Genomic DNA, 14,978 nt, shown 5'->3' with positions numbered 1-14,978 from the left:
AAAACATTTTTGAGTGTTTAATTTTTCAATGATATTTTTCTGATATGAAGTGAATATTCAATGAAAAATAAAAAAACAATTTTTTTTCCCGAATTAAAACAATAAAAATTTCAAAACTATTTTCTGATGACTTGTAAGCATTAATAAAGCAATAATATTCACAAATGAAATGAATAATATACAAACAAAAATCACATTTCCAAAATTAATGATCATAAAAAAACCAAATTATTTGTGCATTTTGGTCAACAAAGAAAGTCACTTTTTCTGTTCTTTATAAGCTGAAAATATCATTTTAAGCTGTTTCGAGCAAAAAAATGAAATGCCCAGAACGCCATGATCATGTCAATTAATAAAAAATTTATATGTATAATGAAGAAAAATAATCAATTTGTCGATATTGCATACAATTGATGAATATTTGATTTGACAGTTAAAGAAATATATTGTAAGCTTGCAAAATATACAAGAAGTGTGCTTTTTTTCGTGTATTCACTCCGATTTTTTTTATCATTTGAACAATTCATTTTCGGATTATCTCAATTTCTATTTTTATTTGTTTTTTTTTGAAAACAGTTCAGCATTTATCTTTTTTTTTGAAAAAAGGTGTGAATTATTTCAATGAGTTCAATGGAACATCTTTCTGAGAAAGCTGCTTTTTCTTTTAGTATAGTTTGTTGTTCAAATGGCATTTCATATTCCTTGATTATCATAAACAACAACAACAACCAACCCCAAATTATCAACATGAGAATCGCTTTCAATTCTTCTGTAAATGCTTCTCCATCCAATCATCATTCATCAGGCTCGAAGGAGTTGGCTGATTCAAAAATTCACTGAACCGAAAGCAATGGCAAGTATCATGGTTTATGTGAAACACTAAACATCCACAAGATCATAAAGAAGTTTCTAGAGATCACATACGAAAAAGAGAAGATAATACAAGCGTGATCATGCAAATTCAAGTGAAGCTCGCCAGAACACCAAAATCAACTGGATCTGATAGAATTCAAAGAGCAATGAAATAACATTGTTCTTCATCTGTTTCATTGTCTTTTTCCTCCTCCTCCTCTTATTCTTTTTCATCGTCGTTTTTGTCATCTTTGATATTTTTCTCTTCATCAAAGTGAGATTAGATGTGCAAGACGCTTCCGCTGTTGGAAAAGGACATGTATTACAAGCACAGCTCCATCGCAACTTTCTTTTTACAATTTTTTTATTCCAACATTTTTTAAGGGAGCATACTCAAAAACCGCAGAGGCTATAGGCATGTCTGCGTACGACAGGAGGCTCAATCCAAAGAGAAAAGCGTCAAAGGAAATTTTACTGGAAGGGCAGCTGCTGGAGACGGTGTGCTTCTTGCAAAGCGAAATAAAGCGCGCTGATTTTTCTCAGTCGGAAAAGGGAAAAGCAGAATTCGAAAGACAAACTGTATATTTTGCACTCAAATCAAGTTTGTGTTCATACGCGATTTCTGATAGGGTCGACAATTTCTACGATCACGAAAGAGTGTTAATGAGCCCATATGACGAAATGGCTGCGATACAACGTGCTGTTTCAAATGAGCCTTGCCTGACTGACACGGAGCCCTCTGTCATTTCTTCAGAGCCCCGCAAAAGAATTATATTAAGTTGTAGATTCGAAAAGAGAAGCGATGAGACAACAGTCAGCAAGCTCATTGCCGAATTTTCCAATCTGCAAGACTGAGAGTTGGCTGTGCTGTTTGCATGTCATGAAAGCCCTGAATCGCTCGATGAGTTGCTCGCTCAAACATCGGAAGAGAATACAACAGCATTATATGCGTTGCCTTTTGCATCATTATTATTAACAGCATTTACTATTTCCTCGGAGCCCGGTTCTGCATCCTCCTCCTACTTCTATTCCTCCTCACTGCAGCAGCAGCTTGCCTTCTCTCTCTGTCTTCTTATCGATGTTGATCACGCTTCTCTACCACTCTTCAAAGCAACACTCGCTGGAAGCCTAGGGTGCACTTAAAAAGTGTCTTCCACACGCGCTGAAAAAAAACCAGCAATGTTCGGATGCTCTTGTCTTATGCGAATATCCTTTATCCGTTCTTTGTGAATTCGTCAAGGCTTCAAAAAAAGAAAAAGATCTGGCCGGACCTTCTGAGATATTGGTGAAACTCTGAGCACTCACAGCGATGTGTGTTTAACAGCATTGAGCACCTCCAGTTCCTTAACAAAGTTCACGAATTTGAAGGCTGGCTGGACATTGTGACCGTTCGATGAAATTCATCATCTTTCTCTTCATCTTTTTCCTGAAACACCTTGAAGAATCAACGGCGGTTGTGTGAGGATCGTGCATTTCACTTGAGAAATCTTCTGAATTTCTTCCTCATGCTGTTCAAGTTATTTAGACTACCGCTGCTGGATCTTATTAAAATTGGCAAAATGAGAATAATTCAGTTAACTACAGCTGCTGTGGTACTGTGCGAAACAGCAATGTGGGAGATAATGCAAACGTGTGAAATGATCTGGTCGTTGAAAGCGATTCAGAAGGACGGAAAAGAGTGGAAGAAGACAATCTGTTAATCACAAAGGATTCACAATTGGAGATGGGGCGCGATTGCTGATGTGGGTTGGAGGTTAAGGAGAAGAATGAAATGGAAAAAGATGCGGAAAATGTGAAGAGTGAGAAAGAGACTTCAGAAGGAGGAATGGATGAAGTCAATAGCAGAATGAATACAGAAAAAGAGGAGGCTGAAATTAACGTAGTTGATGGATTTGATTGTAACATAGGAATGGAAAATAACGAGATTGAGAATGAGAGAGAAGGAGAGATGAATGTTGAAAGTGGAAAAGTTGAAAAGAAAGGAAAAGAAGTGAAAGAAAGAGACCAAACTTTTTTTCATCAAAAGGATAGATGAAATGAATTAAAGAAGAAGAGGAAGAAGAAGAGAAAGAAGAAAACACAAACCCATTGTAATAAGCCACAAAGATCTGATGCAGATTCTCAGTGCGTTGATTAAAAATCACTGGATGTGACAACTCAGTTGCTGAACAATAAGAAAAATCCAAATTTTTCGGCTTTTTGTGCAATTTCAGCAAGAATTAATAAACCAAGCACATCTCAAGTGAAAGAAGGTTGTTCTTCTGGTTTGGTGAATGTGTTGGATGAACATTTGTTTAGAATTGTGAACGCAATCACGGAAGAAAAAGAAGAGGAGAAAGAGGAAGTTGGAAATGGTAATAAAAATTAGATGAGGGAAGTCAAAGGTGTGGGAGAAAATGGAAGTTGCGTGATGTGCGGCGCAAGAAGAGCTGGTTTTATAATTGTTTATGTTTCTGATGGGAAAGAATTTAGTTCGACCTTCTCTTTTTCTATGCGACAATATTAGAGTTCCTCATCATCATCATCTTCTTCTTCTTCCTCTTCTTACTCTTCACAATCTTTCTCTTCTTCTTCTTCTCCAATGTTTTGTGAACACAATCAAACACACATTTCATAAACTTTGTCATCATCTTCTTCCTCCTCACAACAGAAAGAAATAATTCCATTTCCTTCATCATCATCATCATCTTCTTCTTCTTCTTCTTCTTCTTCTTCTTCCTCTTCGTCTTCACATTCTTCTTCTTCTTCTTCTTCTTCTTCTTCTTCTTCTTCTTTTTCTTCTTTTTCTTCTTCTTTCCCAACCCCACTGACGATACGCCATCAACTCCACCTCCCTGTGTCTGGCATGCTTTGAACATTTCAACAGTTGCAACTTCTCCTCTGGACACGCACCATCGCATAGCGCTGGCTGAATTGTGTTATCACTTTGGCTTCTGCTGCTTTGCTCAGTATGATACAGACGATGCAATGGATACCTTAAGAGTAATGAAGATTTCATCTAAACCTCTGCAACCTGATAAGAAATTGTCGACTTCTTCTGATTCTGTGTCTTCTTTGGAATTTGCTTCAGGATTTCAGCAACCCTCCGCTCCTTCTTTCTCTCATTCCTCGTCCTCTTCACGCTTTGAAATCGTTGTTTTCTGCTTTATTGTGTTCCATTCATCATCAGCTTCTTCTCCACCATCGCCTCCTCCTTTTTCTTTATTCTTATCATCATCATCACCACCATCAATGCATTCTGTGGCTTCGCTGAATGTGCATTTGAACTGTTTTCTTATTCCCCAGAGGCGTATTCCGCTCTGCTTCAGCACTTGGTACGGCTTCCGCGCTCCGGCTGTGCTAAATAAGGTGAATGAGGTGAATGGGCATATCACGAGAAATGGTGGTGGAAGAGGGAAGGAGCTGACAGGCACATTACGTTCATCTGCTCGCTTTATGATACCGCCAAGAAGCGAAGAGAGAGAAGTTCAAGTTCAAATGGATGAGGCAAGGAAGGCGGATTTCAGAAGCAAATTGAGCGCAGAGCAGAGGAAAGGGAGACAGCAGGAAGAGCCAAAGGCGAAGACGAAGAAGAAGGAGAAAGACGAGTTTTGTACATCACAAATTGATGCATTAGACACAAGGCTTCCACAGGCTGTAATAGATAGGAGGAGGAAGGACAGGGGAAGAGAAGAAGGAGGTGATGAAAATGATGATGAACAGCAGCAGACATTTTACTCGTTCGACAACACACTCTCATCTGCCCAGCTGCACACTCAAAACATCACAGCCTCCTCAACCTTTGCTACTCCTCCTTTAATTGTTCCCACACACACAATTGTCAGCCCCTTCTATTCTTGTTGGAACTCCTGCGAAGCCACCAACTCCTTCATCTTCTGTAACAGACTCTTATTAGCTCTTACTGAAGTCGCTCTGAGCACAGAACATTTCCAACCCCTCTTTTTCTCTTTTTGCTCAAATATTTACATTCTTGCGGCTTTTTTTAAGTGCTGTTCTTGGGAAGAAGATATTTTGCAATCTGAAAATGCTTGGAAGCAGGAACATCCGGACCATAGGCGATGTATTTGAGTGACAGTGAATTGTGCTGAACAACTGTGCATATGTTACAAGTGGATACATGAAAGCGATGTTGAGTCCACCGGCATCAGAGCAGATGAGGTTGCTGTGGGTGGAGTGGTAATTCCAAACGGAAAGGCAGTTGTAGGGGAGCTCACAGTTGTTTTCATGTGTGCAACTGCAGATCCAAGAGAGTTGTATGGTGGTGAAGAAGGAGTGCATCAATCTGAAGGAGCTATCTAACAAATTTTATCCAGAATAAGAAGAATAGTGCTGTCTGTTTCAATGGAAAGATTAATAGCGTGAGATTTTAAACGGAGTTGCCAAATCCAACGTCAAGAATATGCAAGGCTGTGAAGTGCTGAAGAAGAAATTGAAGCGAGAGAGAAAAGATTCTGAAAGATGTCTGGAGGAATCCGTCGAAAAAGCAAAAGATTTAGAAGTTGATTGAAGCGAAGGAGGAGTGGAAGGAGAAGTGGAAAGAGGAGTGGAAAGAGGAGTGAAATGAGGAGTGGAATGAGATGCGGATGCAGTTGTTGTTTAATGCAATATCAGCGAGCGGGAAAATGCAAAGTGAACAAAAACACGATTGTTCGAGTTAAACCAAATTCGAATATTGGATAGGCAATTTTGGAGGAAGATATGGATAAAAATTGCGGAGAAGGAGAAATAGAGGCCAAGCGGGGAGTAGCATAGCTTGACAGAGGAGCCTGTGTCTTTGAAGAGGAATATCCGGTGGGTGCGGAAGAAAAGTGATGAAAGGCAGGATGTTTAAGTCGAGGTATGGCTCGGTGTGAGAGGAGTCAGAGCTTCAGATGGATGTTCTCACAGCAAGAGAAGGTTGGGTGAACTCAATGGAAAAGAGGGACTCATCGATTTAGGCTGGGATATAGGAGCTCCGGAGAAAGAGGTACTTTCCTCGGAAGGCGTCGTTCAAGGCTATGCGGATGTTGAGAACGGAGACAAGGATTGGAGGAGCTTTAGCGGAGTGGATGCAGTCTATAAAGAGGTCGTCTCCTTCGGTCGACATATCGCTCACATAGATGGTGAACACACACGTCTCAACAGCACATTCCATTGCACATTCGCTCTCAGCATTTCACATAAGAGCTGGCCCCTTGCATAAGAGCGAAATGTGGCCTTGTTTGCACATTCTCGTCTTAATAATGTTCTAGATTCTGGTTCATGTTGCCTCAAAGCAGTTGAGTCGGTCAGGGCAGACGGGAAAACTGCCATGAGTGAAGAATCAGCGAACAAAGCGAAAATGAATTAAAAGGATACAAGTACTGTAAAAGTGGATAAAGAAGAGATGCCGAGAAACAGGCCAGGCAAGGAGACAGCGGAGATGGTGTTGCATAAATGAGCACGCCCACTTCTTTTTTATCAATCATCGCAAACGAAAGGAGTGTTTGCAGAGACTGCATGGAAAATGAACAGCCCGATAAAAGATAAACTCAGCTTTCAAGCAAGGCTATGCCTAAGAGGTGGATGATGGAGAATAAAAGAGAATTGCTGTTAAGCAAAACATTTTTAAGTGAAAAAAGCAGAAATTTTCGTATTTCTTCTCATTTTTTTTAAATTTTCTTAGTTAGTTTTTAAACTTTGTTTGATCAATAAATTTAGATAACTTCTCCTAAGAATTAATTGTTTCTTAATAATAATTCATTATAAACTGTTGTATATCTGAAAAATACCTTGTTTAACTATTATCTTTTTCGATGTTAATTTTTGAAAATTGTTCATTTTCAGTAAATGTTTTAAGATCTTCAAAATCAATTTATAAATATCTTTGCAATAACATCATAAAACTAATTTTTATATTAAAACTTGATTGATTACGTATTGTTATTATAGTTTTTATGTTTAACAAACCAGTGAACATTTGTTTTGTTCTATTCATTGAATTTTCGATATTTTTTTTTTGAAATAATGTTTTTTTGAAAATAAGTAATAAAAACAATTGGAAACAAATTAAAATCAACAAATAATTAATTATAACAATATATTAAATTATATTTTCATGTAATTTCAAATAAAAATTCTCTTATCAACCTCACCCTTAATGAAAAATTTATATGATCAAACATCGGAATTTTTTATGATATCAAAAAAAATCACCCACTTTACCAATATTTCACGAATGTCAAAAAAATGACCCATTTATATTGTGCTTTTTGATATAAAAAAGTTAATCGAAAATGCATTATTTTTCAATGAAAATGCCTGAAGTGAAATATTTTGCCCTATATATATACTAAAAATTCTTATTTTATGTGAAATTGTGGGAAAAGATAATGACTAAACAAAAAAAGGTCTTGATATAAAAAAGGTCAAAAGAAAAATTATGACCCTCATAATTTCTATAAGGAAACAGCTGTTTTTGAGAAATAAAACACAAAAAAAGTTAAATAAATAAATAAATGAATAAATAAATAAATAAATAAATAAATAAATAAATAAAAAACATATTATCATCACCTAAGAGTGTTGATGAAAGTTCACTTGAAAACATTTAGCATTTTCACAAAGCTCGTTTTTAAATGCGATGGCACACTTTAAGTGGCCTTATGCCAGAGTACCTTATATGCAAATATCTATTTCAGTGCCTTTGTTATTTGAAACAGAAAGATTGTTTTTGTTATTTCGTTTGAATAAGATGTGATTTTAAAAGATAATATATATTAATTGATGAAAAGAAAAATTGAAGCACTTTTCGACTTTTTATTTATTTTTGTTCATTTGAAACTTCCGTTTTTTATTTTATATTTTTGTTTAACATATTTTTGTATGAGAAAAAAAAATTTTTTTTTTGAAAAACTCTCTTGAAAAACAAAGAACATGAAATAAGCAACACAAATATCATAAAAAAACAAATCTCCAAAGTAAAGACCACTCTTTTTTCCAAAAGAATAAACTACCACAAGCAACTTTTTAATTTCAAAAGGTGTTCAAAACTGATTTCAAAAAATTTTCGTATTTTCGATACAAACCTCTTTTTTTTTTCTCCTCAGATAATTTTCATAATTCCAATCATTCAATTTAGGCACCTTGCAATTTTTCCCAACATCTTTCGAATTTCCTTCATTTGTCTTTTATTCTTTTCAATTTCCCTGTTTATTGTTCAACCACTCTTTTCATGAACATTTTCCGCAAATTTTTCTTCATTTCTTTTTCTATTGTTGCACATACGTGAGTTCAAGAACATTCCAAATGAAACCACATCTTCTTCTTCTTCAACAAGCTTCGCATTCACAGCATTTGCCATTATTTTGAAGTGAGGAATCAAACTGTAATCGTCTGGAGGTCCGCAGCTGGCTGTGTAAAGATCAAGCAACATTTTGTATTTTTCAACATCATTCGCTCGTTCAGAATGCTCTACAAGTTTCAGCACTTCGCTATTAGCTTCGCCATTTGTGTTATTCCCCCCCAAAAAACATTTCACATTGAAAACATTTGTAGTATTCGAAGTATTTGCGTTCAATTTCTTCTTCAGCTGCTGCTCAAAGAACGAAAGAAGAAGAGAAGTTCTGTTGGATGCCAGTTCCATTGCCTCTTCCTCCTTCTGAAGAGATGCTTTAACTGATGGGTCGTTGCTTTGTTGTGCTGCTCTTCGAAGAAGTGTGTAATGAGACATTCCTTGTGGTGTGGATTCTGATATGGTTTCAAAAAATATGGAAGCAAAGACATTTTCGAAATTATCATTAAATTTTGTTTTTTTTAAAGAAGAAAAAAAAAATAAATTAATAAAACTCAGTGTTCAAAAATTTTTCAAAAAAAAAAGAGGGATAACAAACCGAAATATTGAGAATGAAGAGAAAAGGAATGATCCGCGTGCAAAGGAGGAGTTTTTACTCCACTCTGCTTGCGGATCACTTGCGAATTGTCTTGAGTGAGGGGATTTGAAGAAGTTGAATGTGCTGGAGAAGTGTTAGAATGAGAAGATGCTGAAGTGTATTTTTTCTCCTTTTCTTTGATAATGAAATGTAAAAATGAGTCTGGTATTAAGCCAGAAAGAGCATGCTGATAATCGCTCAGCATGTCATCCAGCACTCTTTCATCTCCAAAGAAGCAAACATGACTTTTTGTTACCGATTCTTTCACAAGGTTTGTTTGCTCTTTGACATGAGTTGTATGAATATCCACTGATTCCGTATGCTCCATCCATGCGCATGCAAGCTCATCTCCAAGGCATGTCGTCTCAAAAGATGGCACTCCACAATATGTTGCCCAACTGTTCTCCTCTCCGTTTGCAGCCGTCATAGCAAAAACTCCAATGTTTGATGGGAGCAGATCTTCAAACATTGATCCAGAGTAGCATGCCTCAATGTAAATAAGCATCTTTTTAAATTTATTAAGCTTTGACATGTTAACGATAGTATCAATAAAATCTTTGGCATGCAGATAACTTCCCTAGTTTTAAGTTTAATTATTGAATGATCTGTAATTAAAATTTTATAATGAAAAAACTGAGCACACAGAAGGAAATGTGAGAATTCCAGGAGTCCCATGATCGCTATAAAACAGAAAAATATTGTCTACAGAGGTGCTGTGTAGAACAGGTCCCGAAGCTGTTTCTTCATCCCCAGAAAGTGCTGCAAGAAAATTTTTTGCAGTGCAATCTCTTCCTCTATAATCGATTTTTTCAGCACCCTAAAATTTTAAGATAAATAGAAAAATGAGTTACATATATCGCATAAGAATACTGGATAGTTATTTTGACCATCTGGCGCATTGAACATCATTCCAGGGAATTTGTTCTCAGATGCTGTTACAACATCGTCATACTTTTAGAAAAATTAACAAAGCAGAATCAAAAATATATTTCAAACTGCCATCATGATGATATGGTCATCATCGAACCCTCTCTCAAGAAGCACCTGATAAGCATGAAAAACATCACTTTGATGCCTTTAAAAACAATTAATTGCAATTGTATAACAAAATACATTTACATGCCTATAATTTCGATATCCATAAGAGCCAGCAACTACAATAGCCCAATTAGTGCAAAATGATTGCAGTAAAAAGAAAAATAAAAAAACTAAAAATAATAACATAATTTTCTTATGGCTATATTATGATCAAGTTATCAAAAGATAATCACTGTGAAGTTAACTACATTGAAGCCGCTTATTATCTGTTTAAATGAATTCAACTTACCAAGAAAACAAGAAAATACACTCATTCAGTTCTTTTAGCCAGCAAAAGCAATTTCGAGAATTTTCACGTATTTTTTCGACAAGCTCGTACACTGATTCACTTGAGCCGATTGTAAAATTAAAAGGACATCGCGAATGCGTTAATGCACTTGCATTTCATAAGCACAAATACATACTCGGTTTGATTTCATCATTTTTTAATTAAGTGTAACTTTTGAATGATGATATTAAAGCAACTGGATCAGATGACTCCACTACAAAGCTATGGAACTATCATTCAGGGGATTGCTTGTCGACAGTTTATGGTCATTCAACCAATGTTTTTTCACTTTCGTTTTTTCCTCATAAAAGTCCAAATGATCTTTTATCAGGTGGAAATGATTCTTTTATCATTCATCACAGTATTGAACAAAACTATGGAACATATTTTACGCATCATCGAAGGAAAGTTATGTCTTTGTGCGTAAATCAAATGCAGCCAGACTGTTTTATGTCATGCTCATTCGATGGCACTGTTCGACTGTTTGACACTCGAATGCATTACCCAGGAACAATTACTCGTCCTACGACGAAACGTGCTCCTTTTGTTGCAAAAGGCAAACATTTTTTATCCCAAGCAGATGGAGGAGGATTCAGATCAACTCGTTTTCGCATAAATGCTTTAAGAGGAAGTACTTTTAAATCATCACTGGGATTTGCCGGACGAAAAGAATGGAAGAAATGGTATCGGAACAAATGCAACAGTCAGATTCCGTTATCAACACAATGGCTTGCTGAAGATGCTTTTGAAGGATATAACTCTTCACTTGTTCTTCAGTTTGGAGATAAAATGAACCTTAACGATTTTATGGATGCCTGCGTGATACGTAAGCGAAATAAGGCAAAGAAGGCAAAGAAGACAAACGAGAAAGCAGATTCTTCTGCTGACGGGCAAGCACATGCGCAAAGGCCATCTAGGTCACGGAGAGAAAAAGCAAGCAACACATTCTCAAGCCTTCGTCCACATGTTGATTTGATTTCTCGAGAAGAAGACTTCAACGACGAAGATGACAACGATTTAGATGATTATTTTGATGAAGACGAATTGTCAGAAAGTGATATTCAAAGTTGTGACGAAAAAGATAGATTATATGAAATCAGCCCTTCTGCAACGGAAGAACGATTCTCTCGAATTAGCAATGATGAATTCGTAGATATGCATAATGCAACTTCTGATGTTACAACTTCAAAGCCAACCACAACTTCTTTAACACCTTCACAATCATCATCATCATCATCATCATCACCATCACCATCATCATCATCATCATCTTCTTCTTCTTCATTGCCTTCTTTCTCCTCCTCATCGTCGTCGTCTTCTTCTTCCCCACTTATGCATCCGGCCAGAAGTTATTTCTCGACTTTTGAGCTTGACGAGCGGCGGATGCTGCATTCTGTGGATATCCACCCAAACGGCACCACGTTTGCTGTAGCGTGTGGCGGCGGGACGGTGCAGCTATTCGACCTCCGGATGATTGTTGACCACCGGCCAGAGCTGTCTGTTGTGAACATGTTCTGGAACAGCAACGACGCATTTCGGCAGGAGAAAGAAGGGAGAATCGCTGTGAACTTGCCTGTGAACGTGAAAAAAAAGAATAAAAAAAAAAAAAACAACAAAAACAATAAAAACGGAACTTGGAAGAGGAAGAGAATAAGAAACGAACTATTCTTTGAAGATTCGGAGAATGATGCTAATTGCGATGGAGATGAGGCTTGGGAACAAGACACTAACAACAGCGAAACTGACGATAGCAGCGACGATGGTGGCAATTCCAATGAAGATTCTTCATTCGCTTCGCTTGCTGACGGAGGATGTCTGAACGATTTGGTCAAATCTGATATGACAGGCTGTGCGTTTGATCCAACAGGCACGAAGATCGCTGTTCAGTCGCACAGCAACGGCATCTTCGTGTTTGATGTGGAGCAGAACATTCTGCGCAACAGAGAAGAGTCTGTAGCCGATGCGAGGCACTCAAAGGAAGCGGAAAAGGAAGTAGAAATAATTGCAAGCGCAGAGGAAAATGAGACAGATGCAAAATGCGCTGCTTTGAATGAAGATTGTAACTGTCATTCGGATGCCGGAGATAAGAACACCAGAACTTTTTCAGATTTCGTCGGTAATTCTTCCAGTTCTAGATTTCGCTTCAACAAGCCTGTTGTTAAAAGTTTGTGCATTTCTGGTTCTCATGCGATGCTGGCTTTTGATAATTCTGATTCTGATCTGCTTGATATAAAAGATTGTCAAGAAGACGAAACTTTGCATTTTTATGAAAGTCTTTTACCGATTTCTACTGAAGCTTCAGAAAGTTCAACAGATTGTGATCAAATTAAAGAATTAAATAAAATCGAATTATCCCCAAAATATAATAGTTTATCAACTCAATTGAAATCAGACCCGTCCCTGTCTTTTGCATTCTCGTATCCTTCTCTTTTAAGAGACAACGACAGAATTCGAGGAACTTCACCCAAATGGTCGCAGGCTCTTCCTTTGCGCTTGCCTTTCTCGAGAGACGAAAACAACACTGGATGCTGTCATGAAGGATATGCATCTTCGCTTGCATTGATAGATACACTGACAAGCTGCTTTGAAGCAAATTCATCGTCTTCTTCATGTTCTTCATTTCCTTCATTCTCTTCTTCTTCATCTTCATCAGCAGCAGAAGCTACAACACCAAAGACTCAGAAGTCTTTTTCATCTTCAGCACTTTCCTGGGTTATCAGGCGCTCTTCTCCGATCTTTGAACGCGCACAAAAACTCAGACGAAAGCAGCAAAGAAAAGTTGATATGTGGCTGCAGCAAAACATTGAAGAGCCTACTAGTGATGAATCTTCTGATAGAGCGTCAGAGGCAGTTTTTCCTTATCATATGTTTGCGGATGAAGAGGACGTGATGATGACAGAAGGAATGGGAGATATGGAAATTGAGATGCCAGATCATTTCGACAGCTTTTTATTCGAAATGGATTCTGATCTTGATGAGGAAAGTTCGTTGGACGAGCTTGAAAATGAAATACATTTCCCAATTTTTCCTCCAGAAGTTGAAGATCTCCATTTCAATCCTGATAATGTTCCGTGGGATTATTTTGACTTTTATGATTTTGGAGCAAATGATAGCGAGCACCACGAAGAGGCAGCTGATAGAGAAATAGGTGATCCTCTGATTGCTCACGGCGAGACAGAGCATTTGAGCAACGTCGCTTTTGAAGAATCTGATGAAAGAGGTAGAAGGGCGAGTAGTGAAGAAATAGAAGCGGAGCAAAGAAATACCGAAGAGAGAACTGACTCTGAGAAGGAAGCTAACAATGATAGAAGCAGCGAAACTCCAAGCCTTCTGGAACAACCTCCTGCTGATGCTAACACTCACACGCTTTTTGAAAGCACAGACGGACAAGAAAGTCCTGTTCCAGATGAAGAGGATGCAGAAGAAGTGCCTGTGATTCAAAGTGCCAATGAACGGGTGGTAACAGTGTCTGAGCCTGCGGACTTTAAACCTCACAGCAGAGTGCGAACGATTTTAGAGCCATCAACTGCTTCTTTTTCCTCCTTTCGTTCCTCTGCGTCGAAAGCATCTGTTGGTGCTTCGAGTCATTCTGCCTCTTTTGTTCCAAAGAAAGTCCGATGTGCTCAGAATTTTGAATGCACGTACATAAATCTGAGGCAAAAGCGCTTTTCGCCTCCTTTACTGTTATCTTCACATATTAGCTATGATACAATAAAGAACGTTTTCTTTTTCCCTCTGTCGCCAAATATTGTGGCAATTGGAAGCGATGACTCAAAGGCAGTTTTGTATGATTTGTCTAAAATGCGAAGGACGTCTAATGGTGAAGCAACAAGAATGAGAAGAAACAGTATTTCAGGAAAGCAGGTTTCTTCTTTAACATCAAATGAGAATTATTCATCTGATATTCTTAGAAGCCCACATCATTATCCATTCACAAATGGCAAAAGTCATTTTCGTTCAGAGAGCGAATCAACTAACAGAGAGAAAAAAGAAGAAAATGAAGAAAAAGAAAGAAATGAAACAAATGAAAGTAACATAAGCAGTGATGACGCGGTTGTATCTATTTTGCAAGCGCATGAGAATGTTGTCAATTGTGTTGTTCAGTCTCCATTGGATGGGACAATAGCCACTTCAGGCATTGACTGCTATGTTGTGATATGGAAGCCTGGAGAGATTGGTGTTCCACTGACACAGGAAGAGAAGGAAGCAAAGAGAAAGAAGATTAAAGATAACATCAGCCAATCAAAAAACAAAAGAAGAACAGGATTTGAGGGATGTGTCGTTTCGTAAAGCATTCAAAATATTATTTTTTATAACTTTTCGTTTGCTTGCTTATAAGAGCAACATTTGAAATAAAAAACTTCAGGGAAACACTTTAGAATTTTATTTTATTTTTAATTGAAAAATAGCTTCTTAAACTCATTTTTATATGTTTTTGAAGGTTAATAATTTTTTTTTTTTTTTTTTTTTTTTTTTTTTTGTCAATTTGCTTTTTAATAAAATTAATCAATTTCGATTTTGTTTGAAATAATACATAGAAATTAATTTTTTGATATTCAACGGAAATTTTTGTTTTTTCTCTATTAAAGTGTTAGATTACAATGATGAAAATTCTCAAAAATTTGGATTTTGAAAAGAATACCCTTAAGAAAATATTCATTGATTAAACTTTTTTTAAAAGATATTTACATGAAATCGTTTTTTAATGACTCGTTAACACTTCAAAATTTTATATTAAGCGAAAAAGATGAGATTTCAATTTTGCTTTCAGGATCATGTAGCTTAAAAGATGATGACCAAAACAATTTGCAAAAAGCTTGGAATGAATATAAAAGTCACGTTAAAAGTGCAGCAAATACTATTTACAAAAA

The 14,978-nt window shown here is 36.9% G+C and overlaps 5 protein-coding genes across 5 annotated transcripts; 3 read left to right on the top strand and 2 right to left on the bottom strand.

The window, feature by feature from the left end:
• Nucleotides 1-850: 850 nt before the first annotated feature.
• Nucleotides 851-1,707, top strand: MONOS_1516 (uncharacterized protein; the record flags this gene model as incomplete). Its single annotated transcript, XM_067868020.1, has 2 exons — nt 851-865; nt 1,237-1,707. 2 exons carry the CDS (start codon nt 851-853, stop codon nt 1,705-1,707), a joined length of 486 nt encoding a protein of 161 aa, XP_067734410.1.
• A 1,634-nt stretch (nt 1,708-3,341) lies between these two features.
• MONOS_1515 (uncharacterized protein) lies at nt 3,342-3,752 on the bottom strand (the record flags this gene model as incomplete). Its single annotated transcript, XM_067868008.1, has 1 exon — nt 3,342-3,752. One exon carries the CDS (start codon nt 3,750-3,752, stop codon nt 3,342-3,344), a length of 411 nt encoding a protein of 136 aa, XP_067734409.1.
• Nucleotides 3,753-3,837: 85 nt separating this feature from the next.
• On the top strand, nt 3,838-5,151 carry MONOS_1514 (uncharacterized protein; the record flags this gene model as incomplete). The annotated part of the gene is made up of 2 exons (XM_067867996.1): nt 3,838-4,671; nt 4,963-5,151. 2 exons carry the CDS (start codon nt 3,838-3,840, stop codon nt 5,149-5,151), a joined length of 1,023 nt encoding a protein of 340 aa, XP_067734408.1.
• A 2,503-nt stretch (nt 5,152-7,654) lies between these two features.
• MONOS_1513 (putative Vacuolar-processing enzyme) lies at nt 7,655-9,743 on the bottom strand (the record flags this gene model as incomplete). The annotated part of the gene is made up of 5 exons (XM_067867986.1): nt 7,655-8,559; nt 8,703-9,318; nt 9,385-9,558; nt 9,612-9,692; nt 9,738-9,743. The coding sequence occupies 5 exons, from the start codon at nt 9,741-9,743 to the stop codon at nt 8,030-8,032; spliced, it is 1,407 nt and encodes a 468-aa protein (XP_067734407.1). The 3' UTR covers nt 7,655-8,029.
• A 237-nt stretch (nt 9,744-9,980) lies between these two features.
• On the top strand, nt 9,981-14,397 carry MONOS_1512 (putative WD and tetratricopeptide repeats protein 1; the record flags this gene model as incomplete). The annotated part of the gene is made up of 3 exons (XM_067867976.1): nt 9,981-10,246; nt 10,301-12,271; nt 12,344-14,397. The coding sequence occupies exons 1-3, from the start codon at nt 10,054-10,056 to the stop codon at nt 14,395-14,397; spliced, it is 4,218 nt and encodes a 1,405-aa protein (XP_067734406.1). The 5' UTR covers nt 9,981-10,053.
• Between the last annotated feature and the right edge of the window lie 581 nt (nt 14,398-14,978).

Source organism: Monocercomonoides exilis (genome assembly GCF_001643675.1).
Source record: "Monocercomonoides exilis strain PA203 chromosome Unknown scaffold5-2102611, whole genome shotgun sequence".
In the NCBI taxonomy this organism is placed as follows: domain Eukaryota; phylum Preaxostyla; order Oxymonadida; family Polymastigidae; genus Monocercomonoides; species Monocercomonoides exilis.
The sequence above is the reverse complement of the archived record's forward strand: the minus strand, read 5'-3'. Positions and strand labels throughout refer to the sequence as shown.